The sequence below is a fragment of the Neolamprologus brichardi genome, chromosome 12 (genome assembly GCF_056152115.1).
Source record: "Neolamprologus brichardi isolate AB-2024 chromosome 12, ASM5615211v1, whole genome shotgun sequence".
Taxonomy (NCBI): domain Eukaryota; kingdom Metazoa; phylum Chordata; class Actinopteri; order Cichliformes; family Cichlidae; genus Neolamprologus; species Neolamprologus brichardi.
In genome coordinates, this window is record NC_142115.1 from 29,949,683 (window position 1) to 29,976,499 (window position 26,817).

The 26,817-nt window shown below is 39.1% G+C and overlaps 3 protein-coding genes across 8 annotated transcripts; 2 read left to right on the forward strand and 1 right to left on the reverse strand.

The window, feature by feature from the left end:
• Positions 1–1,351: 1,351 nt before the first annotated feature.
• On the forward strand, positions 1,352–15,436 carry fam47e (family with sequence similarity 47 member E). Of its 4 annotated transcripts, none has more exons than XR_015719860.1 (5): positions 1,352–1,508; positions 6,450–6,777; positions 6,898–7,023; positions 7,353–7,433; positions 15,279–15,436. XR_015719860.1 is itself a non-coding variant. In XM_035907303.1 (4 exons), exons 1-3 carry the CDS (start codon positions 1,474–1,476, stop codon positions 7,018–7,020), a joined length of 486 nt encoding a protein of 161 aa, XP_035763196.1. In that variant the 5' UTR covers positions 1,352–1,473; the 3' UTR covers positions 7,021–7,023; positions 7,353–8,123. The 4 variants fall into 4 exon arrangements, 1 of the variants encoding a protein (XP_035763196.1); XR_004843606.1 differs by lacking the exon at positions 15,279–15,436 and adding an exon at positions 12,727–12,749; XR_004843607.2 differs by lacking the exon at positions 15,279–15,436 and adding an exon at positions 9,945–10,169.
• On the reverse strand, positions 7,746–20,813 carry LOC102783879 (uncharacterized). Of its 2 annotated transcripts, none has more exons than XM_006790049.3 (23): positions 19,985–20,813; positions 19,845–19,902; positions 19,013–19,152; positions 18,729–18,856; positions 18,435–18,544; positions 18,052–18,355; positions 17,908–17,960; positions 17,271–17,381; positions 17,049–17,130; positions 16,769–16,888; positions 15,228–15,443; positions 14,850–14,975; positions 14,575–14,743; positions 13,161–13,313; positions 12,697–12,809; positions 12,339–12,497; positions 10,746–10,838; positions 10,426–10,548; positions 9,914–10,077; positions 9,559–9,609; positions 9,303–9,364; positions 8,848–9,006; positions 7,746–8,319 (listed from the first exon to the last, which is right to left on the reverse strand). In XM_006790049.3, exons 1-22 carry the CDS (start codon positions 20,115–20,117, stop codon positions 8,891–8,893), a joined length of 2,784 nt encoding a protein of 927 aa, XP_006790112.2. In that variant the 5' UTR covers positions 20,118–20,813; the 3' UTR covers positions 7,746–8,319; positions 8,848–8,890. The 2 variants fall into 2 exon arrangements, with proteins under 2 accessions (XP_006790112.2, XP_006790111.2); XM_006790048.3 differs by having other exon boundaries at positions 7,747–8,319; positions 14,850–15,086; positions 19,985–20,812.
• LOC102783398 (cyclin-G2-like) lies at positions 20,309–26,535 on the forward strand. 2 transcript variants are annotated; one of them, XM_006790046.3, is made up of 8 exons: positions 20,309–20,842; positions 21,369–21,491; positions 21,617–21,754; positions 21,863–22,113; positions 22,244–22,322; positions 22,401–22,499; positions 23,765–23,967; positions 25,695–26,535. In XM_006790046.3, the coding sequence occupies exons 2-8, from the start codon at positions 21,369–21,371 to the stop codon at positions 25,804–25,806; spliced, it is 1,005 nt and encodes a 334-aa protein (XP_006790109.1). In that variant the 5' UTR covers positions 20,309–20,842; the 3' UTR covers positions 25,807–26,535. The 2 variants fall into 2 exon arrangements, with proteins under 2 accessions (XP_006790109.1, XP_087705434.1); XM_087849308.1 differs by lacking the exon at positions 20,309–20,842 and adding an exon at positions 20,983–21,074.
• The last annotated feature ends 282 nt before the right edge of the window (positions 26,536–26,817 follow it).

Consider the following 26,817-nt stretch of genomic DNA (forward strand, 5'->3'; position numbering starts at 1 on the left):
TCTCTCTGTCCCAGCAGTCTTTTCCCTGATGTTTAAACAGCAGGAGAGTCCGGGGACCTAAACTGGAGCTAATTAGCTAATTCATGAGGCCTGAAGGGAGCAACATGTGATTTAATGCAGTCGACAGCAACAGCCATGTTTCTAAACAACAGGTTTTGTCATTAATTTCTATACAATCTGAACAATTTCTCACATTAGCAGAAAAATATGGAAAGTATGCTTTAAGAGTGAAGTACAAATGTATCCTGGGAAACACAGAAGGATTATAGGCAACTTATCTCTACTGGAGATGTGTGTTGTATCTAAAGATATGTTTGACTTTGTAGTTGCAGTAGCACATATGAAAACAACATCTACTGTTCCACACTGAGGGGACATAGATTTGTTTTAAATGAACACCTTTGATTAGGCATGGCTTGTTACACACCCACATTATGTTGATATGTAGATTAGTTACACTGGCATTCTTACTGGGACAAGTGACATTTCTTTTTCTGAATAAGGGCAGCAACTTTGGCTTATAAGATGTCAGTGCAAACTGAAGACAATGGTGAAGAGAACTGTAAGTCAGTGAACAATGAGAGCTGTTTGTTTTTTTTTATCGAGTTTGTACGTGAAAAGCTTGATTCACATGTGTATGTCGACCCAAACATAACGAGCATGACGACTACTACTTTCTTAATGTTAGGAAACTGGTGGGTGTTGACATCAGTCCAAAACTCGTCAGTGGAAGGGCTCACAGCAAAGACCAACACTGTTACAACACCACGGGTCTCTGGCAGAACGCATCACCTCTATGGGTAGAGCGAGTCCATGTAACCGACCAGAAAGCTTCTCTTTCAACTTCGCTATAAAATCAGTCATCACATCCACGGCTTGGGCCGGTGATGAGATGCATTTGCGGAGTGTCGGAAAATACACCCTGTGCTCAACACAGTCGAAAAGAAGGTTAACTTTAAATGTACACAGTGTTAATGACAGTTTTGGCTCTGTAGTAAAACATTTAGGTTATTCAGTTATTATTTCTGTCGTTCAGAAAGCAGACATTGGCCATAAAGCTGTTGTCCAGAATGTGATTCAAGTGTTTCTGATTTTTATCTTTTTTTTACCTGCTACTGGGGAACAAAGTTGTGATCTCCTCCCTTTGAACACCGCAACACGCTCACTGCAAATTAAACACATAGGTTGGGTCTTTGGATTTGGCGGTAAAATAAACAAGTACTCGTCGGTACTTGTTTGCCGTACACCTTAAATGTGACGTAGTGGAAACATAATGAAAGCAAAAGTTATTTTAACCTGTGTTCCTTTCATATGAAAATTAGCAGTTTTAGCAAATTAACTATAGTTTTTGCGCTTCCGCTGTTACCATAGTTACTGAGTAACAAACCGCCGTCGGACGTCACGAGTCAGCAAACGTAACGCTTGTTTTTCGTGGGGTTTTCCAAAACTAATTAACAGATAATATTTACGAAGATGGAGTCTAAAACCAAACAACCAGTTTTTCCTTGGTAAGTCACTTAAACATTTTTTTTTACTGTACTTTTTCTTTTATTTACATAGAAAATATTTGCATTCGCCCTTTTTAACCACTGCTAAGAGAAGTGTCATTACACTGTCTAAAAAGATGTACTTGTAATGTAATAGTGTTAACTAATGTTACTTGTAAATAGAAATCGCACTAATACACATAATATCCCCTTTCAGACTGGTTTATTTCTGGCAAACAGCAATAAATGCATTTACTCATCTACAAGTAAAATTATTTCAGCTTTATGCTAATGTTGTATTGCAGTGCAGCAGGCCTGCATGTTCCAGTTAATTTATATGCTGAGTAACCTTTTGCTTATAAAACACTGTATAAGTAACATAAGGGCTTATCTAATGAATTTAACTCCATCTCACATAGGTTCAACAATAAAATATAATATTATAAAATGGCTACAATAGGACAGTTACATAAAATACTAATTTCCTACTCATATTTTGCTTCTATGCCTGACGGACAATTTGCTTCTAAGAGCATTTTTCCTAGTTGTATTATTGGCAGTATTTTATGTGTGCATTTCTAATACTTACTTCAGATACTTTTCAGACCATTGCAGTGGTTTAACCTCCTAATTTCTCTTTGCTATTTGGGTTGATTGGGACCTGATGAATGTAAAACAAAGAATTACCAGATTCTTTTTTAACCTGATTTTTGTATCTGAGAAAAATTAGATCCACATATGATGACATTCGTTTTAAATTTTGATAGAACAGTGGCAGTATACGGTCCTTGTAAGTGGTCTAGACAACCCAAAATATGATGTCCACATATTGTCCACCATCACTGATGCTGCCTCTTAGACCTACTTCCTGTGTTTGCCCACCTGACCTGAACAAGTATGAGGGCAGGGATGAGGAGACTTGAGAAATACATAGAATTCAGATGAGGAAGAGGAAAAGGGAGAGGCAGGACTAGAGAAGACAAACATGGTACTCTATATCACCGCACACATGGAAAGAGTGCTATTTAAAATTGTCACTGAGCTGCTTTATTTATATCTTTATTTATATTCTAAAGGATGAGAGATGTGCATGGAAGTGGGGGGGCGGGGTTGATGTATGCCATTATGCTGCTGAGAGAGAGGTGACACAGCTGGACGCTTTACCCTGGTTAAGAATTTCAATATCTCTGAGATTAAGAACACAGTACAGAATAAATAATAAGACAACACCAGTCTGCAGGTAATCTAAGCGAACTAGAGAAACACAAATAACAAAATATAATGCCACTGTTCTTAAGCGGGTAAAAGGATTAAATGCTGGCATGCCACAAGAATTAATAAATAAACAATACATTTTTTAACCAGGGAAAATTGATTTTATGGCAATATTGTGAGTTATTAGATTATATAATTAATTATCTGTACTGAATGCCACATGTGGACACATCAAGTTACTTCCTAACATAAATGCTAAATTTCGATTTGTTGTTATTAAAAACACCACTATGCTGGCTCAGTTTTTCCGTAATCCATTATGTCTCTTTCTGCTTAGAAACCACTTGCTTGAACTTTAAAAAAGTGCGTGAATGGGTGAACGAGACATGTTGTAGAACGTGCTTAAGCAGAGTAGAAAAGTGCTACATAAGAGATTATGTATTCAATTAAGCAAAAGACTGATGTGAAATTACCAGATTAAAGTGAATAATTTCATAAAACAAAGCACACTTAAGCAGGAGGCCATTCATTTTCTAAGGGTTAAATCTTGAGTTTTACAACTTAGCATCCATAAAGCAACTTCTGGCATTTATCATTTTATATGAGCTTTAATTTCAGTGGTCATGTGGATGTAAGTCTGTATGTAGTGTCTCACAAGTCAAGTTAGATAGAGAGCGCTTGAAAAGTTTGCTGGCTATGTCCCAAAATAAGATTTTTAATCTCCAACAAGATATACTAACACCGTCTTTGTTGATAGATTTTCGCATATATTGTCTCTGTAGACATCACGCAAATGTTATGGCACATTAACTCGGACACTCCTCACCTGAATTTTTCATAAAGATCTGAACAACCAAGGAGACTCTTAGTTAACAAAGGTGATGAATACAGTTGTCATACAACTAATAATACCCTTGGAAAGCTTATAAAGGTCACACTACCAGAAGCAAACATTGCTTTCTTTGCAGACTGTAGCTGTCATGGTCCTGGGTCGTTGACCCAGTGTTTTGAGTTTATTGTTATTATTTTCCAGTTCCTGCTGTTTTGTATTTGTTCTTATGGTTTGAGTTGTGTGTTTAGTGTTTCTATCATCCCTACCTGTGTCCTTCCTCTGTGTTCTGTTCGTGTCCCCGAGTTGGTATTGTGAAACAGTCTGAGTTTCCTGTTTTACTTTGTAGGGTTGTGTCTTGTTATGCCCATTAGTTCCAGCTGTGTCCCCTCCTGTGTGCCATTTCCTGATTACCTGATGTGTGTATTTATACTGCGTGTCTGCCTGTGCTCCTCGGCGCATCGTCTGCATTTCTCTGCATCATTTTGGTATATCGCCGTGTCTCTCTGTGCCTCGCTTTGTGTCCTCTGTTTGTGTTAGTTTCACCAGTTTAGGTTTATGTTTAGTTCTGCCCTCACCTTGGGTTTTTCACTGTAAATAAATCTCCACCTGCATCTCCACTGCCATCTGCATCTTGGGTCCTCTTTCATTCCACCACACGACTGCTGCCCAGCCGTGACAGTAGCATAATATATCTGAAACTGGAAAAAGTCATACACCAGACTACTCCAATTTCCCTCAGTAAGAATCTGAAACTTGAACTTGCTTTAAACTGCGCTATGCTACAAAATATGATATTGCTACTGCCAAAAGTTCGGAAAGACAGATAAGGGTGTTCATGTAGGGGAATGTTTTTGCAGTATCAAAAAGTCTAAACACAAGAACATTGTGTTGAATTCCATTCCAGCAAAAAATAATAATAATTAAATAAATAAATAAACTATCAAGCCTTTTTAAAATATAAACCATTTTATCATTTGAGCAGATAAAGAAGGACATGGGAGTTAGTACAGACTACGTAAGTGTCTAGCTGGCAGAGGTAAATATAAAGACAACTCAGAGAACAGAGTGCAAGTATGTGAAGCAGAAGCATGTTACCTTTTCAAATACACAAAAAGTGTCTGCTTATATGAAGAGACACTTTAATTTAAAAAAAAGTTTGATTCCTGAAGGACCAGGCTCCATGACATATTAAAGACTTCACATGACCAAACTTTAGAAAAGCTCCTAAAAGTAGAATGGGAGGCAGAGCCTTCACTTGCCACGCTCCTCTCCTGTGGAACGAGCTATCTGTCTATGATCAGGAGACAGACGCTATCTACTTTTAGTTTTTTTAAAGCTTATAGGTAGGGCTAGATTAGGTGAGTCTGAACCATGCCTTAGTTAGGCTTCTATACAGTCAGACTGCTGGGAGATTTCCCATAATTCACTGCATGTCTTTTATTCTCCACTCCCACTACAGCATTCTCTCATAAACTATGAGAGTGTTTTGTACATTGTGTCTGTCCATTCACTTCCTCCTTCTGCTTGATGTTTCTTCCTGTTAAAATGAACGTCTTCCTCTCCACCATCACTGACCCCTTATTGATGTCCTATTTTTTGTATGTTTGTCACACAAAAATGTTTCTAATTATCAAAAATATTTAAATATCAGACAAAGACAACACAAGTAAACACAATATTCAATTTCTGAATGACAGTTTTAAGGGAGAAAACAATATCTAAACCTACATGGCCCCTAAATCTAATAACTGGTTGGGCCAACTTAGCAGCAACAACTGTGAAAGAGTCTTTTTCAGCACTGAGAAGGAATTTTGGCCCACTTATCTCTGCAGAATTGTTGTAATTCAGCCATGATGGAGGGTTTTCAAGCATGAACCGCCTTTTTAAGGTCATGCCACAGTATCTCAGTTGCATTCAGGTCAGGACTTTGAATAGGCCACTCCAAAGTCTTAAGTCATTCAGAGATGGACTTGCTGGTGTATTTTGGATCATTGTCCTGCAGCAGAACCCAAGTGAACTTCAGCTTCAGGTCACGAAGAGATGGCTGGACATTCTCCTTCAGGATGTTTGGTAGACGGCAGAATTCATGGTTCAATTTACTATATCAAGTCTTCCAGGTCCCGAGGCAGCTTAACAGCTCCAGATGCCATGTTAGTTTTACACCAGATGTAACGGGACACACACCTCCCAAAAAGTTCAACTTTTCTCTTGCCAGTCCACAGAGCATCAAGATGTTTTCTGGTAAAACTGAGACAAGCCTTTATGCTTTATGTTTATGCAATCACTAAGACACGTACTCTTTCATGGCACGCATTTTTAATTTCTCTTTGCAAAACAAAGAGTTACATGATTTTTTTCTTTACCTGATTTTTGTTTCTGAGAAAAATAAGATCCACATATGAGGACATTCGCTTTAAATTTCGATAGGACAGTGGCAGTATAATGTCCTTGTAAGTGGATATCAGGCCCTTGTAGAGCAAAATTTAGTATTTTGTTCTAGACAACCCAAAATGTGATGTTCACCTATGTGGACGCCAGGTCCTAGGAGGTTAATGATAAACACCTTGATTTAGAAACTGCATTTTGTGTTTACTTGTGCTATCTTTGTCCAATATTTAAATTCGATGATCTGAAACATTTAATTGTGACAAACATACAAAAAAATAGGAAAGGGGCAAACACTTCTGTCACAACTGCTGTTGTGATATATATATAAAGGGCACATTTTCAATCTTCTTCTTAACAGAATATGAAAAACAGCTTCTAGAAAAATATCTGTGTTGTTCAGCAGGAAATACACAATGAGTGTCTGCTTTGATATATCTGATTTTGTTTCTCTGAACAACACAAATTCGCTTTTACTGGGTTGTATTCATGTTGTTTCACAAAGTTTTTACGTTTCTCTAAATCCCCAGGTACAGGGAAAGGTTGCAAGCAAAGTATCTTAAAGCCCCGGATAACAAGCTGTCATCTATCAGGTGTTGGCGTTTCACAAACACCAGTCTCTGCTCATCAATGACACCTGGGGTCTACACAGGAGTCTCACCTCTTATTTTCCCGGGGACTGAACAGCACAACTCCAGTCAAAAGCCTAGAAAGAGCATCTCTAAAGAGCATGCCTGCTTCTCAAAGCAGATGATCCAGAAGCAGATTCGCAGTACGTATGTCGCTTCTGTAGAGGACAAACTCAAGCAGCACCCTCTGGCTATGTACCCTCACTATAAGGATCACCTGACTCCTGAAGTAAGCTCCTCTATGCCAGAATGACATAGCTTCGGGTTAGGCAGATAAATGATGCCTGAATGAAGGCAAATACCTTCACACTGTGTTAAAACATATTTACATGGTCTTATTGTTCTCTAGTTATTTAATCGGGTGGTGGCTGTTTTGGACCCAGATTTGAGCGTAAGCAATGCCTCTGCACTTCCTGCACCTTCAGAAGACCTCGCAGAGGAGGAGGTCAAAACAGGAAACAGCCAAACTTAAAATGTAGGTACACACGCAGCTTAGAAATACCTGCCTGTTTTAGTAATGTCCAAAATCCAACTCCAAGAAACCCTTCTATATAATAAAAAAAAAACACATATAAAGGGTATCAAGAGAGACCAGTTGGTCTCAGTAAAACAACTGAACACAATTAAGGACATCAAAGTATAGTTTTCAGGAGATAGTCTGCCTTCCTGGTAACAAGTTTGTTATCTCAAACTTTTCAGTTTGAGATAACAAACTAACAAGAGAGCACATTACTGTTTCGCAGAAGTTACAAAAGAACTAATATATTCTTATAATGACATGATGCTTATGTTTGACTTTTGCAGGATAAATGCTTCTGATGGTGCTCCTCCTTCAAGTCTGTTTGCCACCAATTGTGCCCATTCAAGCACACAGCAACTTCTCAGGTTTTGTATAAAATCCCAACCAGGAAGGCTATTCATATTTCCAAAGCAAGAACAAAATTCAGTACAGATCACAAATATAAGTGAAATATTAATTTTGATATCTTTTATTTGGGGAGGAAAAAAAACAGTTACTTGCAAAAATAAACAAATTCAAGAGTCTGGCAACAGGTCCAAGTAGCTGAACTAAAATGTAAACAAGAGATAGAATGGGGACTTGGATCTGGCACAAATCTCAAGAAAACCCATCGTCCTTTCCCGTCTAACGTAACAAACAGCTGGTGTTATGGCAAGTAACACAAACCATCAAGAGTGAAGAGGATACAAAATATTTGGATTTAAAGACCTCTGTGTGGTAGGTCCACATCGTTTGTATATGGAAAAAGCTTCAGAGGATACAAAGGACAAGGGTGTTTAAGTATGACTTTATTTCCAAAGAATCTCCTTTTTTTGAAGAGTAAGATAAAGATCAATAACAAGAGGTGTGTATATTTGTTATCATATAAAGGAAATATGGATACTTAAGTAGTGCTTATAAACAAAGGATGGTAGAAGATTTCCAGAGTCCCTAAAAGCAGCTGGAACTGTACTAGATGTACTGTATGGGCAGCATGTGTCCCAACTACTTGAATCACAGCTTTTATTATAAATTTATTATAAATCTATGCTATGAATAAAATAATTATTAACAGACTTTACATTTTTCAAGCACTTTATTTAAACATGATAATACAGCTGATTGTTTTTTCAAATCAATCAAATCACATCACTTTTATTGTCACATCACATGTGGAGGTACACTGGTACAGTACATGTGAGTGAAATTCTTGTTTTTTCAAAACCTTCTGCTGTCGGAGTTCATTCTTGTGACCTTTGAAAAATGAGGCATCTGTAAGACAAAAAAGAAAAAAAACATAAAGGTATGATATTTGACAGATTATGATCAATCAGAAACTCAATGGAATGTTAAGCGTGAGATGCTGTGAGACGCTAAAGGACGAGTGTAATAGCCTTTAACGCAGAACTGGATTTCAGCTGCTGTCACACCTAAAAGTCTTTTCATCTGTTACTGACTTAACTTTAAATACATGACTCTTCTTGTTGATGTTATTCAGCCTTTCCTACACATTCAAAGACTCTGAAATGGTTGCTTTGATCTCTCCAGTAAAAGAATAAACTATAAATGACTCAATCTGTATAAACAGGTGACTCCTGTCATGTTATCGATGTAGAGTGAACAATGCTTGTAACATGTTTTTTAAAACAATGTAACTGTAAAAGTAAATGTAACTATCATCAACAGCAGCAAACAGTTTTCAAAGTAAAAGTCTCCAAATCAGTTTGGTTTGTTCCTGACTACTGTCTGAATGACCTCAGTTTTGCTCAGTTGTGATCATTAAGAACTTTAAGAACTTACTGATAAAAGAAGAGAGGTTCAGAAGCATTTTGGCGTGTCTCTGTTAGTTGTTTGGGTCAGAGGTCAGGAGAGAGTGGACTGGTGACCTGCGACCCAGTGAGAGTAGCGGTGGTGAGGAAGTATCCCTCACTGCAGTCTCTGGTATCAATATAAAATTGCCTAAAAAGCAGAGTGTCTGTTACAGATTTAAACCAAATCTTATTTTATTAAACTGCTCTATCTTGCATTATCTAGAGTTATCTATTAAACTATCTATTAAATATTTTCTTGATGATTTTCTTGTTCAGCAACTTAAAAAAAACCTGCGTATTTAACCAAACAACGACCAAGACCAATTAATAGTGACAAGGAACTGTTGCAGGTCTAAAATTAAATTAAAATAAAATAAATTAATGCTTCTAAAAAGAGTAATACGAAATTAGATATATTAAATAAAAACTGCTTATGAAACTCACTCTGACTGAAGGACTTGATTATTTTCTCATCTGGTTCAGCTGTCTTCAGGAAACATAGCTCGCTGTACACAGTGTGTGTGCAAACAGAGATTCATTACATCGCTTTACAGGCCTGTAGCACACTGTGGTGCCTTACATGAGAGGTAACAGGTCACATGGCTATATGGTGTGATCATCTGACAGCCTTAGGGCAAGTCACACTCACAAATTCATGCAAAATATTTAGAAAAACAAAAACAAAGGGCACTTTCCCTACCTGCTGAAGGTATTTCTCCTCAGTTTGTAGCCAGTATTACCATCATCAGTTCTGCGTCACAGACAAAAGAAATATTACAATATAGGTAAAGTGAGATATAACAAGAGCGTATGAGAGTAGAGCAGAAATTTGGGTACATACAAGCGTTGGAATGATAAAAGGCAAATTTTTACATTTACATTTTACATTACAACATAGACTTTGAAACTGTGTGGTCAGTGAAATCACTCACCACGTAGGGCTCATCTATGATTTCTTGCTCACTTAGAAATATCACATGATTTTCATATGTGACCTAAGTCGGCCTAAGAATAAAGCTAATGCTTGCGGTGTGTGGGAACTGAGCCAGACGTACAATGCGGTTCTGTGTACTCTCTCTGGTGCAGACCTCCTCCTGTGGAAGCTGCTGCCAGTGGTGCTGTTATCAGTGTGTGGTCCAGGGTTCTCCAAAATCCCTCCCCGCAGGATTTTGTCAAGAGATCTGAGCTCACAAGTGGGGCTCTCCAGCTGCCTCCTTGACTTCAGCAGCCAAAAAGATGTGCATGACAATGTAAATGAAGTGATATTTGGTAAAATATTTATTAAAATGTTCATTAACAGTGAAATCAAAATATATGGGACAGTCTTCTTTTATCTGAATTAAATCAATAAAAACACATAAAACTGTCTCAGCAGTCCAACACAAATAGCATTTCATCGCTGTGTTGAAATTATTTACAGTCTGTTTTCTTTCCCAGCTCCAGGAATGCAATTCAAAGGCTGAGCAGATGTCTCGTGTCTGTACAGCCAAATAAAATGATTCACACAAGCACTTGACAGACTGAAAGCAGGAGGGATAGGCGAGATATAGGGAGTTTCTCACCGTACCTTGATCTGGGCGTTGAAGGCATGCTGGGAGGAAGGTGGAGCAGTGTGTGCAGATGGGATCAGGGAGTCCAGATCAGGTGGACATACTTTCAGAGCTGTGTGCAGATTTTGACCTTGGAGCTCCTACAGAAAACAAATGTGGTCATGTCTCCCACTGAAAGATGTGCAATATTTAAAAATGATAGCCTAGCCTAACACACAGCTGAGAACCTTAGCATTGAGCACTTATTGTGTTTTTTTTTCTATACACAGACATAGAATACAGCATATTCTTGCTTATAAAAAAGCTCTGTCCTACTAATTATGTAGAACAGCTTTACCTTCAAGTGGAGGGCATGCTGGAGTTTTAAGCGGAAATATTCCTGCTCCCGCAGCTGGATAAAATCCTGACAGTTTGCAAAGCTCTCCGACATCTTTTGAAATACAAAAAGAAAATGCGGTCACACTGGGACACAAACAGAGTCAAGTCAAGTCAAGTCAAGTTTATTTATAAAGCACATTTAAAAACAACCAAGGCTGACCAAAGTGCTGTACAATAAAATACAAATATAAAATACAATAAAACACAAGTACATAAAACACCTCACTGATAAAACAATAAGTTAATACAGTAAGTTAAACCTTGCTAAAAGCCAATGAGAAGAGGTGAGTTTTAAGAGCAGTTTTAAAAGTTCCTAGGCTTGTGGAGAATCTGATGTGAGGAGGTTTAGAGATACACAAGGACTGACAAAGTTCCTTTTTATACTTGTCTCTATAAAATTTTGAACTTTTAATTCAAAAGGAACACAATAATTATTTGGGAAACAGGAAAGTATGATGCTACCAATTGTAGAATCTTTTAATTTATTTTTATTTAAAAAGGATAATGAACATTAACAGAAGCATGTGGGCCCATCATGTAAATGGGGCAGATTATGTACTGCTTCCATAAGAGTCAGCAGCCAGGTGCTACTAATCAAAATGCACTGGATTTTCTAATCATCAGACTTGAACACCTGTATAAAACCAGAATTTTGGCAGTTTGGTCTGGAACATTCAGTTGTTTAATTAACACAATGCCAAAATCATCCCATGAATGGATACCCCAGCAAGATCAGACTGCACATTGCTCAGAGAAATAGGAAAAAACCCAAAAGCTACCTCTCCAACTCTACAGGCCAGTTAGCATGTTAAATCTTCAGGTGCATGACTATAGAAGAAAGCTGAACAAGTATGGCTTGTTTGGAAGGGTTTTCAGGAGAAAGCTTCCTCTCTTTAAAAAGAACAGGCAACACAGCTTAAGTGAAATCTGAACAAACCACAGGACGTCTAGAACGATGTTCTTCAAAGTCAAAGTGGAAACATTTGGCCATAATGCACAGCCACAAAACCAAACAGAGCATTATCAGCTTAAATACTTCATGCCAAGTGTCAAAGGGATGAAATCCTTGGCTTGTTTTGCAGCCATGGGACCTGTAGTCATTAAGTCGACCATGAACTCCTCCGTATGTTAAAGTATTCTAAAATCAAATATGTGGTCATATATGTGTCAGCTGAAGCTTGGCCGTAACTGTGTCACGGAACAGGACAATGATCACAAGCACAGCAACAAATCTACATCAGGATGGCCGAAAAGAAAAGAATCAAGGTGTTACAATGGTCCAGTCAAGTGTAGACCATAGTTAGAAGAGTAAAGAGCATTTTATGATTTTATTGAACAGTGTCAGCAAAAGAAAAAAAAAGGAAACTGTTAAAAAAAGAAAACAGTTACAAACTGAGGAGAAAGTGTATTTTAAAACATTTATTCTTCACCGCACACTGCTTACACTCAAACCTCTGCATGTTTCAGGCAGTCACCAACATATTCACGCTTCTAAAAATTGCAGGTGTCAAAAATTGTCTCATGACTAAAATGAAGTGTAAATGAATGCCACCTTGTGAAGGATTGCCTCCAGCTCACTGATCCTATCTGTTAACTGCTGATCTTTGGAGCGAAGCACCTCCAGCTCGTTAGCAAGTTGTCTCTTCTCCTCCCTGACAAAGGTTAGTTCCTGGAGCTGACGCTCGGTCTCCAAGTTCTGGTAATCTTTCTCCTGGACAAGAAGAGAACATGGAGTAAATGCCTATCTCACTTCAGATGAATGTAAAGAAAAAAAGTATGAAAAATTAACTGCCAAAAAAGCAACAACAACAACAACAATATTTGCATATTTGAAGACTACTAATTAAGACATTTTGACTGCTAAGTCATCAAGAGCTAACTTGTCAAAAGTTAACATGGTAAAAGCTCACGTGATGCAGCTTCTCCACTTTCTCCTCCAGATGTTGAATTTTGCTCTGCATCGAGTCCACCTGCTCTCTCCTGGCAGTGATCTCCTTCTGCATGTCCAAGGCTACCTGGAGGCCTGAAGTGGAGTCAAACCCATGGGACAGAAAGATGGCAATATAAATAATCACAGAGCTCTTCTTTAGGGTGGATTACAGGGTAGGGAATTACAGATTACATCTCTCAGACTGAAATGAAGCACAGGAGGTCAGAAAGTGAATTGAATAATTTTCACTAATATTAAATTTTTTGTTCTCTGAAATGCAAAATGTCTCTGTGATACTAAAGGTCGCTAACGTGAAAGTACTTCACTGTAATCTGTACACCTGACCAAATATTTATGAAAATCACAAGCAGTTCTTCAGACTTTTATTTGTTCATGAAGACTTTTAAATTAAGTTGCATTTTAAATTATAAACATTGATCAAACCATGTCTGTCAGCCCCTTTGAGGGTCCCCAAGGTGCTCTGGATCTGATCTAGCTCATCGTGGGCGTTCCTTATCTGACTCTGAAGATTCAGCACCACACCCTCATGCTCCTCGTTCTTACAGCTGTGCAGCCGTTGCAGCTCCTTGTGCTCCTCTGAAATTGTGCCCGGACAAACACGTGTTACGTCCAGAGAGAGAAATAGACGGTAACACATAAGCAAACACACACCACAACAGAAGGGCTTGGTTAACAGTGTAAACATACCAAACATAATTCTTTGCTTTCTTAACACAGCAGGACGAGAAGATAATTTGATTAGACTAAAAGCCAGGAGAGCTAAAGTTTTTCGAGAAACACCTCCATGGTCTACACAGTAATTCCTGGTAAATGGAAGGCTTGACTTCAGCAGTTTATTGATTAGAGGTATCAGACCGCCCAAAGATGGATGCTTAGCTTACAGGGTTTACACAGTGTTCCTACACTTAACAAAACGTTTTGCATTCTCCTGTCGTTGTTGTCCATTTGATAAGAAATAATGTGTTTTAAAATTGAGAAAATTAAGCCGTCTTCAGTGAGGGTCATTGATATGTGCAGGAAAACCCTGAATATAGTAAAAATGTACTTTGCCAGCTTACTATTCTCTGCAGCACATTTCAGACATGTCTATTTTAACCTGGACACTGATACTTAGGTTAGTACTGTAATGAGGGCAAGGGAACAAGGTCACCCTGGTAAAAGAGATTTAATTTCAACAGGAATTCCTCTTAAAATGAAAGCTAAAAACAAACAAACACATAAATAACTATCCATCTCCCCACTCAGTAACAGAACAGAGCCTCAAGTCAGTAGGGTCTATCATTCAAGGTAATCAAGCACAAAACTTCAAACACTTCTCTGTGCTTACTATGAAGGTATTTTTGAGCGTTATCTAAATTAAATTCAGTTTCATTGGTTAACACCTGAATGCAACTGTAATAACTTTAATCTATTTGCTGGCTTTTGCCAAAGAGAAGTTTTTAAACAGCTCTTTTTTTTCTCCCTGGGAATCAGACTCTTACCAAGATTACAAGATTACAATGCTCAAAGTCTGAGTGTCTGAGTGGAATGCCTCTCTTACAAAATGTAAAGCCTTTTTTAAGATATTCTATTGCATAGTGTGAGACAAACTGCATGTCACAGACAGTAAGGGTGTAACAATTCTCCTAAACCACAATTTGGTTAATTACACAGTTTTCTTTAAAGGGAATGAATAACAAGAAAAAAGGCAGACTTGTGTTAACCACAGATCACTTGATCATTACTGTCAACAGAATCATCATTAATCAGCTGAACAGCATCTTTAAACTTTCATCACACTACGCTTTAACCAGTCACCTTATTTCACTGATTGTGAAACAGGGTACATTCAACTCACTAGTAAGGCTGACTAACTGCACACGTCGCAGTTCCAGCTGGGTGGTAAGCTGCTGTTTCTCCAGAGTCTCCTCCCGGATGCGCTGGCTCTGCTCAGCCACAGAGGCCTCGAGCTGTCGTCTCTCATGCTCTACAGCAGCCAGGTGTGACTTATGGCGATCTACCTCAGCCTTACCGGCAAATGGAAATAGAAAAAAAGAGAAAACGTGGCATTAGGACATGTCAACAGGAAAAAGAAAGGGAAAAATGTGTTTTGACCTAATACTTGCTTCTGACCCTTAGCTGCTGCATCTCCAGCTTGTGCTGGTTGAGCTGGTTGCTGAGGAGGCTGTTCTCCTGTTGAAGATCGTCGATGGTGCAGCTTTGTTGGACTGTCATCTGGATGCTGCTCTCGATCTGGAACTTTAGAAGATCTATCGTCTTCTCTCTATCACTCAGCTTCAGCTTCAATGTCTCTTGTTCTATCTGCAGGGTCTGGCACTGACTCTGAGCCTCTTTTAACCTGTTAAGATGCTAAAAAAATATTTAAGCCTGAATTCACTGAAAATGGTGATCTCCCCCCCCCCCTCAAAAAAATAAATAAAAAACATTAAAAATATTCTCTCTAAAGAAAAAAAAGCACCTGACACAAACACATTTTCTTAAGTGTATTACTTGATGAGTTTCTTGTTGCTTTAAGTGGAATTCTTTGTCTTTCTCCCACAGGAGTTCCTGGGATTTCCTTCCCTCGTGGTCCCTCTGCTCCAGCAGGGCCTCTAGGCGGGTTTTCTCCTCCCCAGCTTGGTGAAGCTGCTCCTTAGTCACCTTCAGCTGCCCTCGAAGGACCTTTAATCCCTCCTGGAGCTCACACTGCTGCTGGTCACAGCACCTCTGGATAAAGCAGGAAGCACAGTGAGTTGCCTGCACTGGAATGGGCAAAAATTATAATCTTTTGGAATTTTACACATTAAAGCAACCCTCTCTGAACGTTGCGAACTGCTCCTTACATAATAAGATTGTGAGTATAGTAAATCATGAGGCCAAAATTAACAGCAACCTTGTTGAATCCACATGGGATAAGTGGCCAACTGGAAATGACAACTACTGAGTCCAATTAGCTTTTGTGTCTTTAGATGGCATGTGGGAAAAAACTTTATTCGTTACACAACACTAATGCCAAGCGGGAGACAGCAGTTGCCCAGTGTATGATCAGTGTATGCCTAAATAGCTTGTTTGGGTGACTGAAAAATCACCAGAGAAAACACTGTATGTCCTTTCCACAGCCTTTGGCAACACATTTTATTTATCAAATAACAGGAAAATACAAAGACTTCTTTTAACTGAGGTAACACAGGCTCATTACCTCAATGATAAAAAGAAAGAAATCATGCTTCCATCCTTAGTTAATGCCCAAAGGCTAACTTTAAGACAGAAAAATCCCCAGGCCTCTTGGATAGTGTTGTTGCTTTGTAATTTGCATACCCAGTTACATGCAAATTACATCGTGGCTCAAGAGTTGGGAGTTTGCCTTGTAATCAGAAGGTTGCTGGTTCGAGCCCCGACTCGGACAGTCTCGGTCGTTGTGTCCTTGGGCAAGACACTTCACCTACTGCCTACTGGTGTTGGCGCGATATGGCAGCCTCGCTTCTGTCAGTCTGCCCCAGGGCACCTGTGGCTACAACTATAGCTTGCCTCCACCAGTGTGTGCGACTGGGTGTGTAAAGCGGTTTGGGGTCCCTAGGGGGGACTAGTAAAAAAGCGCTATACAAATACAGGCCATTTACCATTGTTTTTTACATATTGCCTCACAGCAACAATGAACTCCAGCCTTCTAGTGTTGGCATTACAGAAAGACCTGATCAGTCAGGATGTTCAAACTTCAGTTGCTATAAAGGAATTTTTTGCCCTATTGTATAGATGGCGGTGCAGTACATAAGAACAGTATGAAAATATTATTTATTACAAGAGGGGTGGTACAGGCTCAGTTTATACTGCCTTAGTAACCTTAAAACCCATCCATTTATAAAAAGCCTCCTTCTGGTTTTGCTCATTGTCTTTGACCACTCCCACCTACATCTAAAGACGTTTCACAAGCAGATTAAATAAATTACATAATTTTACCTAAACTTGACACAAAGTTTAATCCAGCATAACCACTGTACTTTAATACACCGACATAACAGTTTATGCACAGAAGCAAGACTGTGGTACCACACCTTATGTTGTTTAAGCTGAGAATGAAGTTCCATTGCCTGTTGCAATGATTTGTCTTTTTCTTGCTGAGCACTCAAGAGCTGCGTCTGAGCCTCACTTAGCTGCTGCTCCAGACCACAAACCTACAACATGACAAAACACATACGCAAACATAAACACATAAAAAAGACACATACTGGCCATTTACTGGTGCTGCTTCTCCACATCCAAGCAGCACAGTTCAGAGAAGTGAATTTATATCTGCCTGACTTAATAACTTCATCTTTTCAACATCATCTTTACCTTATCTTTAAGGCTGGAAAAGGTTGACTCCAATTCTCTGGCCTGATACTCGTGCAGTGAGGGCGGTCTCACGGTGAGTTTTCTGGGTATACAAATTGTGAGTGAATACTGTCATATTGTCTGACAGGTTTACCGTAATACAGAAACCAGCAGGGAGTTATCACTGCACTGCAAACTACCTGATGAATAATAAAAAGAAGACATTTTTTGACAGCCACTTACTTGAGCAATTCCACTTTGGCACACAAGTTGAAGCTGTTGTCTTTTGATGAGCTCAGTATGTCAGTCAACATCGCCATCTCCTGGCCAAGAGTTGAAATGAGGTGTTCCAGTCTAAGTTGACACATTTTGCACAGGGTTTATTTACACGGTTAAGGTAGGGCACGGCAACTTTTTAAGTTTACTTTGTTTCTTTGATGGCACACAAGAACTAAAGAGAAGTAATAAAAAGAATAGCTATGATTCAGTAAAGAGTTTGTTAATCACTAAAGGCAAGAATTTCTCAATTTTGTTTCTGACAAGAAGATGACAATCATTATGTTTGAGCATATTTTCAACAGAATAACTTAAACCACCTGCTCCATTGAAAAAGAAAAAAACAACTGCTACACTGAAGTTGGTATTTATACTATAAATATTCTTCAAAAGTGACACAAATTATGGCAAAAATCACACACAAACATTCTGATAATTTATCATGTAAATTTGCTGCTTTACTTTGTATTTTGTGTGAGTGAATGGAAGATCTTTAGCTTTTATACAACAGGTTTGACAAACCCAGCTCTAAGAATCTGTGATGGGCAGTTGTTGACATTCTGTAAATGACAGAATTCACTGATTAGTTAGGAAAATGATATACCTTTCTTGTTCAATTGCTCCACTGTATTCCTTGTTCCCCATCTGTTCTTCTGACTGATATGAAACAGAAAGAAAAAAATCATGAGAGTCATATTTTTTTGCAAAATACACCCATTATTGTACTCTACTGAATGCTATCACTTACCAAAAAAGGCCTCCCCTGTAGCTTGTCATTGAGATCCACATTTGCCTTATTAGGAATAAATTGCTGCGTTTTGCGATTCTCGTGTTTAGTGCCGGTGACTGAGTGCTCAGATTGTTTCCCATCCAATGTATGATACACCTCCTTTATGGTCTCCTCCAATGTTTCAACTTTCCTATTAAGCGCGACTGCCTCATTCTCCATCTCCTGCAGCTTCTTGTCCCTCGACCTTTTGAGTTTCTGAAGCTCTTCCAACAAGCACAGCATCTTTTCCATCTGATCAACGTGTTTCCTCGAATCCTTTAATCTACAAATCAAAAGATTTGTGGGTCAAAGTGATTCAGGCATTTTATTTTATATATGTAGAACTGTATCTGTGTTTTCACCTCAGGTCAGACAGGGCATCATTCTCCATCTGGACTTTATGCAGCTCAGTTTTCAGGTTTGTGATGGCTTTCTGAGGACAGCATGTTTCTTGTTCAGCTTGATTAACTGTCTGTGTTTGGGGAGATGAAACATAAAAGATACATAATGCAGAGAGTGCACTACCCTCCTCTGCTATTAACATCACACATGACCAAACTATTACATAAGATTAATGGCTGCAATAAAATATGAACTTTGTTGAGCTGCAAGTCTGACAGCTGCTGAAGGCAGTCATCCATTGCATTTTCTAACACCTGCTTTCCAGGAGAGCTGATGTCCCTTTGGGCTACTTCCTGGTTTAAAATATCCAGACCAAAGACCAAAGGCTGAGTCACTGCCTGCTGGTGGGTTGGAAGAAGGGAGGAATCTCCAGGAGAGTCATCTGCCAAAACAGCAACAGATGTTTAAAACACTCAGAGCGTACACTGTCACTGTTAAGATAGGGTGTTTGTTTATGTTGAATTCTTTCCCTTCATATCTGTGTATGCATGCAAGTTAGAGCGGCATAAACAAGATGTGTGAAAACACTTGTACTTACAGGTATGAGGTTTAATATCATGGCAGCTTTGTCCAGGTGACCTACAGCTGCCGCCAAATCTCTCCAGAACCACCTTAGTTGCATTTTCCACCTCTTCTTGTAGTCTTTGGGTTTCTTTGGTGCGGCGATCAAGCTCATCACTGTCAATACATAGAAGCTAAGGCTTAGACTAACTCACACAGTGATTTGTTTACTAATAGTACCCACTGCAGAAAAGCCTGATTTATTTTCTTTGATCAAAACAGAATGTTTTAAGCCTAATCGTTAAAGCTGTGAGGAAGACAGCCATGCATCAAAACCAGGACCTGGTTCCACAGGAGAGGATAGCTGAAGGCTCTGCCTCCCACTTTACTTAAAGCACAGTGAACCACAAGTAAGCCTGACAGGGCAGTCTTACAATGAAGTGCTCTGTTAGGATAATATGGTACTATGAGGTCTCTAAGATATTCAATTTTGGCTTCAACACGGAGCCAACACGGGACAAATGCGATCTCTCTTTCCAGTCCCTGTTAATACTCTTGCTGCTGTGACTTGGATGACGATTTGATGATTTGGATGCTTTTTCAGGGAGATTTTAGAACAGCCGGATTAATAGGAATTATAACAGTCCATCCAAGAGTGGCACATGCATGAACTACCTTTCAGTATCACTGTGAGACAGGACATATATAATCTTGACAATACAGTGCAATAGAATGAAAGAAGGAAGTCTAAGTTCTTTTTTAATGTTTATCTTTCATTGGGTCTGTCCTTTAGCATCGTTGGGACAAAAAACGTAGAGCGCGTCATTTTTTCAGTGCAAAAGCTGTTACGTTTGGGTGAGGAACCTTACCTCAGCTCCTCCAGTGTCACACTGTTGAATCTCAACCGAAGAGGGCCATCATGGGGATCTATAAAGTAAATAGGAACCGTCCAAGTTACTGAAACAAAGTTTAGCATACTAACAGGCAATACTTTGCTTACTTAGCTTACCAGCGGTTCCAGTTCCTGCCGCTGTTGCTGTTCTATCTTTCGCTGCGGAATGGTATCGTAAACCGTCAGTGCCACTATTGATGGAAAGCCTATAGCTCTGGGGCTCAGAGGGCTGGGACCCCGTGGAAGACATCTCATTTTTATGTCAAGTCATTGATTAAGACATTTACAAGAACCTGCAAATGACAACTGCTAACAAGTTGCTAGAGCGTGCAGTTTCATCACCATGGAAACAGCATCGGTGGTAGTGACGTGTCATGCGCAAAAGCGTCGGCTCTAATCGGAAGAGCCAACTCCCATCATATTTGCCAAATAAAGATAAAATATGAGGCTACAGATGGTAATATATTAAGAGCCATTGGGAGCCAAAAGAGCCAGCTCTTCTTTGGGAGCCGTGCCACAAGAGCCATCACTAATCCGTAGCTAATTTGGCCGACGTAGTTGAGCGGTCTTTGAGTGTAACCGTTAAAATATAATGACAGACTTGTATGTGAAAGTCAGAACCGGTGAACTATAAGTTTATCGGTTAAGTGACCGTAAACACGAGGCAAAACATAAGTACTGCCGACGACTGTTACCGCCAACAGGCACCTTTTTGTGCCACTTTGTGACGCAAACAGGCAAGACGTTGCGTTTCTAGAGATGCATGATGGTTAAAGTAGTTTTCCCCAGCAGGTCCGGAGCTGCTTGTTTATTACGGGCGGCGGGGAGGGGGTCGTCGCTCTTCGACGGTGATCGAGGTCTTATTTTGTTATTTCCCGTCAATCATCGCAATCAAAATGGAAACATGGAGGAGTGAAATCTGAATTGAAGTCACGGAGCTGTTACTATCCTGCACGCCTTCCGCTCCTGGGCAAGGTAAAACGACTGCTTGATTAGCGCTAGCTAAGTTAGCTTACACTGGAGTACTTTGTGTGGGTGACGCCCCCCGAATGTTTTGGGTTTTTTTTGGCAATTATTGATATTTTTGTTTTTCAAAACACAATTTCTAAAACCCAAAAGAAGGAAATAGCCTAGCTCTATTAACTCAGCCCCGTCTGTAATATGAAATCATCTCCCTGTTTGGATTAGCCCGGTGACCTAGTTTCAGGTCAGTGGTCATTTAGCTCAAATATCTACATCTACTTCGATTTGGTGGTGGTTTAGTAGTTGTGCTTCGGCATATTTTATGCATTCACTTAATAAATCACTTATAATATTGTAACGATCGTCAGGTTATATACCAGATTATTTATTTATTTATTTATTTTTTCGTAGGGATACCGGACATCCTGTAGGTGTGGTTTAGGAGGCAACAGTTACAGTCAACATAGGGTTACTCTTGACAGTCTCTTGGATTTTAATGGAAAATAATAAACAAATATTACACTGTGTTGTTTTCCAGATGAGGGATCTTCAGGACGTTGACAGTTTGCTCTTGAAAGAGTTGAAGTCATGCTGTGCGACAGAGTACAACTTTCTTCCCAGGGAGACTGGCCTGAAGTTGATGGAGTCTGCCTCCACAGAGGTAACCCACTGACCTACTTTTGTTTTTGTGGAGTTTTTTTTAGCTGTGTTTGCAGGCATATGTGTTTGCTAAAATGACTGCTATTTTCAGTGATGCCTTTCTAATATATAGTGGTACATTTGTAGAATCACAGCGGAGTATCTGCAAAATGCAGAGACACCAGAGTGGAAGAACTGTGGAGCCTGACCAGCTTCTTTGGCTACTGCACCCAAACTTTTGTTCAAGCTGTCAATTTACTTGATAGATTTCTCACCATTATGAAAGTAAGAATTCCAAGTTAAACACCAAGACTGCAACTGTGCATGTTTAATGTCCTTTAGTCTCCTTTGACTTTGATTAATTGGATTTTGGCTCATTTCTGTTGATGATAGGTGCAGCCTAAGCATTTGCCCTGTATTGGAGTTTGCTGTCTTCACATTGCTGCCAAAATGGTTGAGGAGGAAAGCAATGTCTCATCCACTCATGAGCTTATTCGCATCAGCCAAAGCAAGTTCACCGTGTCAGACCTGTGTCGTATGGAGAAGATCATCTCAGAGAAGCTCAGTGTGGAGCCCAAAGCAGTGACAGCCTTAACCTTTCTACACCTCTACTACTCAGCCTTCACATCCCTGTCTGCTGGAAGGTAAAAAATTTTTGTATTTACTTTTTCTTGTTGCTAATGCTGCTCCAGACTGATTGGAGCTGGTCAAATAGTTACTGCTGACTGAGGCTTGTACTAGCAGATCACATTAGGATTCCCTCTATATTTTAAGGGAGGAGATCCCAAGCATTGGGAGACTGGAAGCCCAGCTAAAAGCCTGCTTATGCCGGCTTGTTTTCTCTAAAGCAAAAGTAAGCAAGGTGACACTTTTACAGCATAGCAGCATTAGTTTGGAGTATCAGGACTAATTAACCTGTTCCTCTTCACAGCCATCCGTGCTGGCGCTGGCCCTCATTGCTCAGGAGTTTGAAGCCCTCCAGTCAGTCATGTTGTTGAAGACTGTCCAGCAGTTCCAAAGACATGTAAAGGTATGAAGAGAATAGGGTGCGGCAGCTAAATCCTCTTTCAAACAGTCAGTATTATTCCATCATAATATATTAGTAACAAGGGTATTATCAAAAATTGTATGATGATATTTTAGCTCATCGAGCTGAAGGTTTAATGTACTTATGAGTCAGGAGTCCGTCATCCATCCATGCATCTGTTCACAATTCACAAGAATTGCGACTCCTGCTACAATATTGGTCATTATTTAATCAGCCTTGCACATAATTATCACCTAATGCGTCTTCACCCAACTTTTGCCCAAGGTCAAGGTCACATTTGTAATTCTTTTCTTTCTTTCTTTTTCTTTCAATGGGCAGTAACTCGGGAATTGTGATAGAGCCAGATGCGCTTCCACATCCCTGATGTTGTGGTTTTTAATGTTTTGGCAGTTTCACTGTAGTCTTATCACAGCTGTGAAATGAGGATTTGAAGCTATTTTCTTCCAACCCGTTTGGCACCAACTTTTCTGTCTCCAGCCAAAAACATGTTGTCTTTGTTTCACCTATCCCTGTGTTTGGAGGAGCTGTCTCACCCCACTCAGCATGAAAGTCCAAACAGAAACGGTGCGACGAGACATGACTGCAAAACAAGTCTAATTTTGATTAAAACTGAAAAATTTACAAGCAGCAGACAAAGTTTCTCCCTTAATCTTTGGTATTTTGGCATATATACTATACACATCTGCTGTTATGCTACCTGGCTAAATAACTACCATTATCTAGCAGGCCTCTTGGCAGTGTAATCTTGTCAATGTGTCATTTTTAGCATCAGAAAAGAGCTAAAGAGAGTTGGTTGTGGGTTACTGGTTATGGTTGTTTATTAATATTTACGATTTCTATAAATAAAAAATGAGTAAGAGTGCACAGATAATACAGTGCCCCCTCTCAATGTTTCGCAGCAGACATGGTGACCACTAATATGCTTTTAAAACCCTTAAAAATCCAGTCTAACCTAAAAGTCTAACTTATAAACAAAAGTCAAGAGTAAATGTTACTCGCCCAGATGAAGCACCTGTATCTGGTGTGTAAACGTAGCCTGTTATATTTTTTAAAGATAATTGTGTTCAGAAAACTTTGCAGTTTGGCCGGTGTAATCCCACGGAGACTGTAAAATGTGTAAAATTACTTATTGTTGCCTGGCCAAATGCATGTAGAGTGCATGGGAAAACTGTTAAAAATATATATATTTTAAGGCCATTCCTATTTGTAACCTCTCAGATGTTTCCTGTTTTTCTTCTTCTCTTCAGATCAGTGACAGTGAGCTACTCCACTGGAAGGAACATGTGGCCAAGTGCATGGTGGAGTACCGCTCGAGCGAATGCAACAAACCAGACAACAAAAAGCTTGTTTGGATCGTGTCAAGGAGGACGGCTCAGAATCTCCAAACTAGTCACTTCAGTGTGCCCGGTCTGCCAACTATTCCCGAGAAAAGCTGGGATGAAAGCGAGAGGTTAATAGTTAATCTTTTCTACTTTCTTTGTGTTATAATGATTTCTCGGGTGTGCTGGGCTTCTTGGGAAACTAAATGGGATAATTATGGTAAAATCAGGTCAGAATATTTTCCACAGCTCATGTGTAGCACACAGCAAATGCATTCACATTAATGGAATGCAGTGGTTTTGAAGAGGTAGCTACAGGAAACACCACAGTCGATAGCAATAAACGCTTAGGAGTTTTAGCCGATCTCTTCTCATATCAGTGCAATCTAACATCGCACAGACTTTATACTAGGATACAGTTTATGTTAGACTGCTATGTTTATCCTTTGATCCTCTGTCCTGCATATCGACTCTCTCTAGTGTACATAATTTGACACACAATTCTCACAATAAAACATGCCCTAAAAAAGAGATATGTGCTCTATGGATGCAACTGTATTAAAAAGTGATGATAAGATGGATCAGCAGGTGAAAAAATAGATTTGCCTTTTATTTTTCCACCTAGCCTCCATACATGCTTATTGTATTTACTTTGTAGGAGGTTTTGTAAAGCTGCATTCAGATAACACAAATTTGTCCTTCACATATTAGTACTGACATGCATATTTTGCGTGTGTGTTTTGTTTTGTTTTTTCAAGATCCAGCAGGTTAGAGCCTGCAGAACCGCTGTGTACAAATGGCTTAAGAAAAGTCAAAACGTCATTTTTCAAGTTCCAATTTTACAGCAGAATTGTAAAAATGATTGGTTAAATATGTGCTGAAGACAAAATTATTCTCAATTAACTTTCAGTTAGGTTATGGTTAGCATTAATAGAACTCTGGACTCATTATTCCCTTAGTTGATTTCACTACTAAACCAAAACCAGAGACATTAAAAGAGTGAGGCGTGGCTCAGATGGTGGTAGAAATGTAGAAACTTCCAGAGGAAAATAAATACAAAGACTAACTTTACTCTGTGAGTTAGGACTATGCATTTTGAACCTGAATTCTAAGGGTTTTGGCATTCGCTATGTCAATTATGTTTTATCCTTTATTCATTTTTTAATGTTTTTTGCGCACACTAGCAGGGAAGCTACATCTACAAACTGTAGACAGAAACACACACCCAAAAATCTTATTATTAGTAGAAGGTCACCTACAAATATGATAAAACATCAGTCCCAGAAAGTTGATTCTGTTCATCTGGACGTAATTTTTTCTGACGCCGTGTCCAGGTGAACAGATTCAACTTTCTGGGATTGCTTTATCTGACTGGCTGAGCATGCATCAAAACGTAGAACATCACTCACTAAAATTGAACAGTGAAGACTCCACTTCACTGAGTCACATTACCCAAAGTGAGGCAGAGCGATTAGCTAAAGCTGCTTGTGATGGGACACTGTCCTATTATGTGAAGCAGCCACACCCTTAATTCCACCATCAGCTTCACGTAGCCACGAGAGGCACTGCAGTTTTTCTGCTGCAGAGGTTGCTGCTTGTTTAAAACCTTATTTTAGGTCAAATCAGGAAAGCTTCTAGGTGTTTTTCTATCAGATATAACAGATTCTGTTCAAGATTAAGATTTTATCCAGCAGTAACCAATGAAATCAAAGTCAATTTGGAAAATGCTATAAAAAATAACGGTGCTGGTGCTGTTTCGAGTGGGACTTTGCTTAAATCCCATTCAAAATGACTGTAAGTAGGGTTGTAACGATTAAACAAAGGAAGCATTGAGTATTAATGCTGTCTTGTCTCATAGCGAGGACTCCTGTGAGGACATGAGCTGCGAAGAGGACAGCCCATGCGGCTCGTTAGGAAGCGACGGTGAAGGAGCCTTCTTCCCTTCCACTTTTCTCAACTGCAGAGAATAACGACTCCCAGTTGTGCAGTAACACCAGATGTGTATTTGTCCCCTGAACTGTAACAGATTTCAGGGCAGACCTGTGTGTTTCACTTGTGTATCGTGTATCTTATGTATGCCAAGTGACGGGTTTGGATTATTAAGTGCCTGTGTTAATTCATTTTACTGTTATTCTGATGTAAAACAAACTAAAAAACAAAAACATATCATAATAGTGCAAAATCGAAATTTGCAATATCTCGGCAGCTCAATGGCAATACATGTGAATGTCTTCTGTTTGTGTCTAAACTCGACACATTCCAGGAAAACTAGTGAGGCACAAGTAACAACTTTTGGATGTCAGTAATTAGACACCTTCACTGTTGAGTACCAGCTAACACACTAGCACATCCACATCCTTTTATTGTTTCTTAATATATATTATATGCCACACATACTCACAGTATTCTGCAGATGTCAGTGTGCTAACTAACAAATGTTATTCTAATGTGAAATATATGACGTTGTGGTGGGAAAATACCAGCCTGTAAATGCATGGATGATTTTTAATATGTGACAGTGAATGTTTTCATGTTTACCAAGATAAGCTTACTGAAAAAAAACGTTTTAAAAAAATGTACATAACATGTAAAAAAAATAAGAAAAAAACATGGTGCTTAATGTGTATTGTATTAAGATATAATGTGAAATATGTTGGAAGGTCAGTAATAATCCCTCCAATTAAAAAAATACTTTTTAAGTGTTTTGTTCTGTTTTTATTTTCTTACTTTTTGTCAAGTCTTATCATTTTAACCTCTAAGATTAATTCAGTTAGATTTGTTTTTGTCTCAAAGTGTATTATGAAGACCCTACAACCCTTATAATGGCAAAAAAAATAAAAAATAAAAACCCCCAACCCAACATTCAAATGATCACCTTTGAGCAGCACTTTCCGACAGTGGGGGAAAAGAAGTCTCTTTTAACAGGAAGAGAGCTGCTGTCTTGGGCTAGTAGGTGAGGGGAAAGAGAAGAGACAAAATAG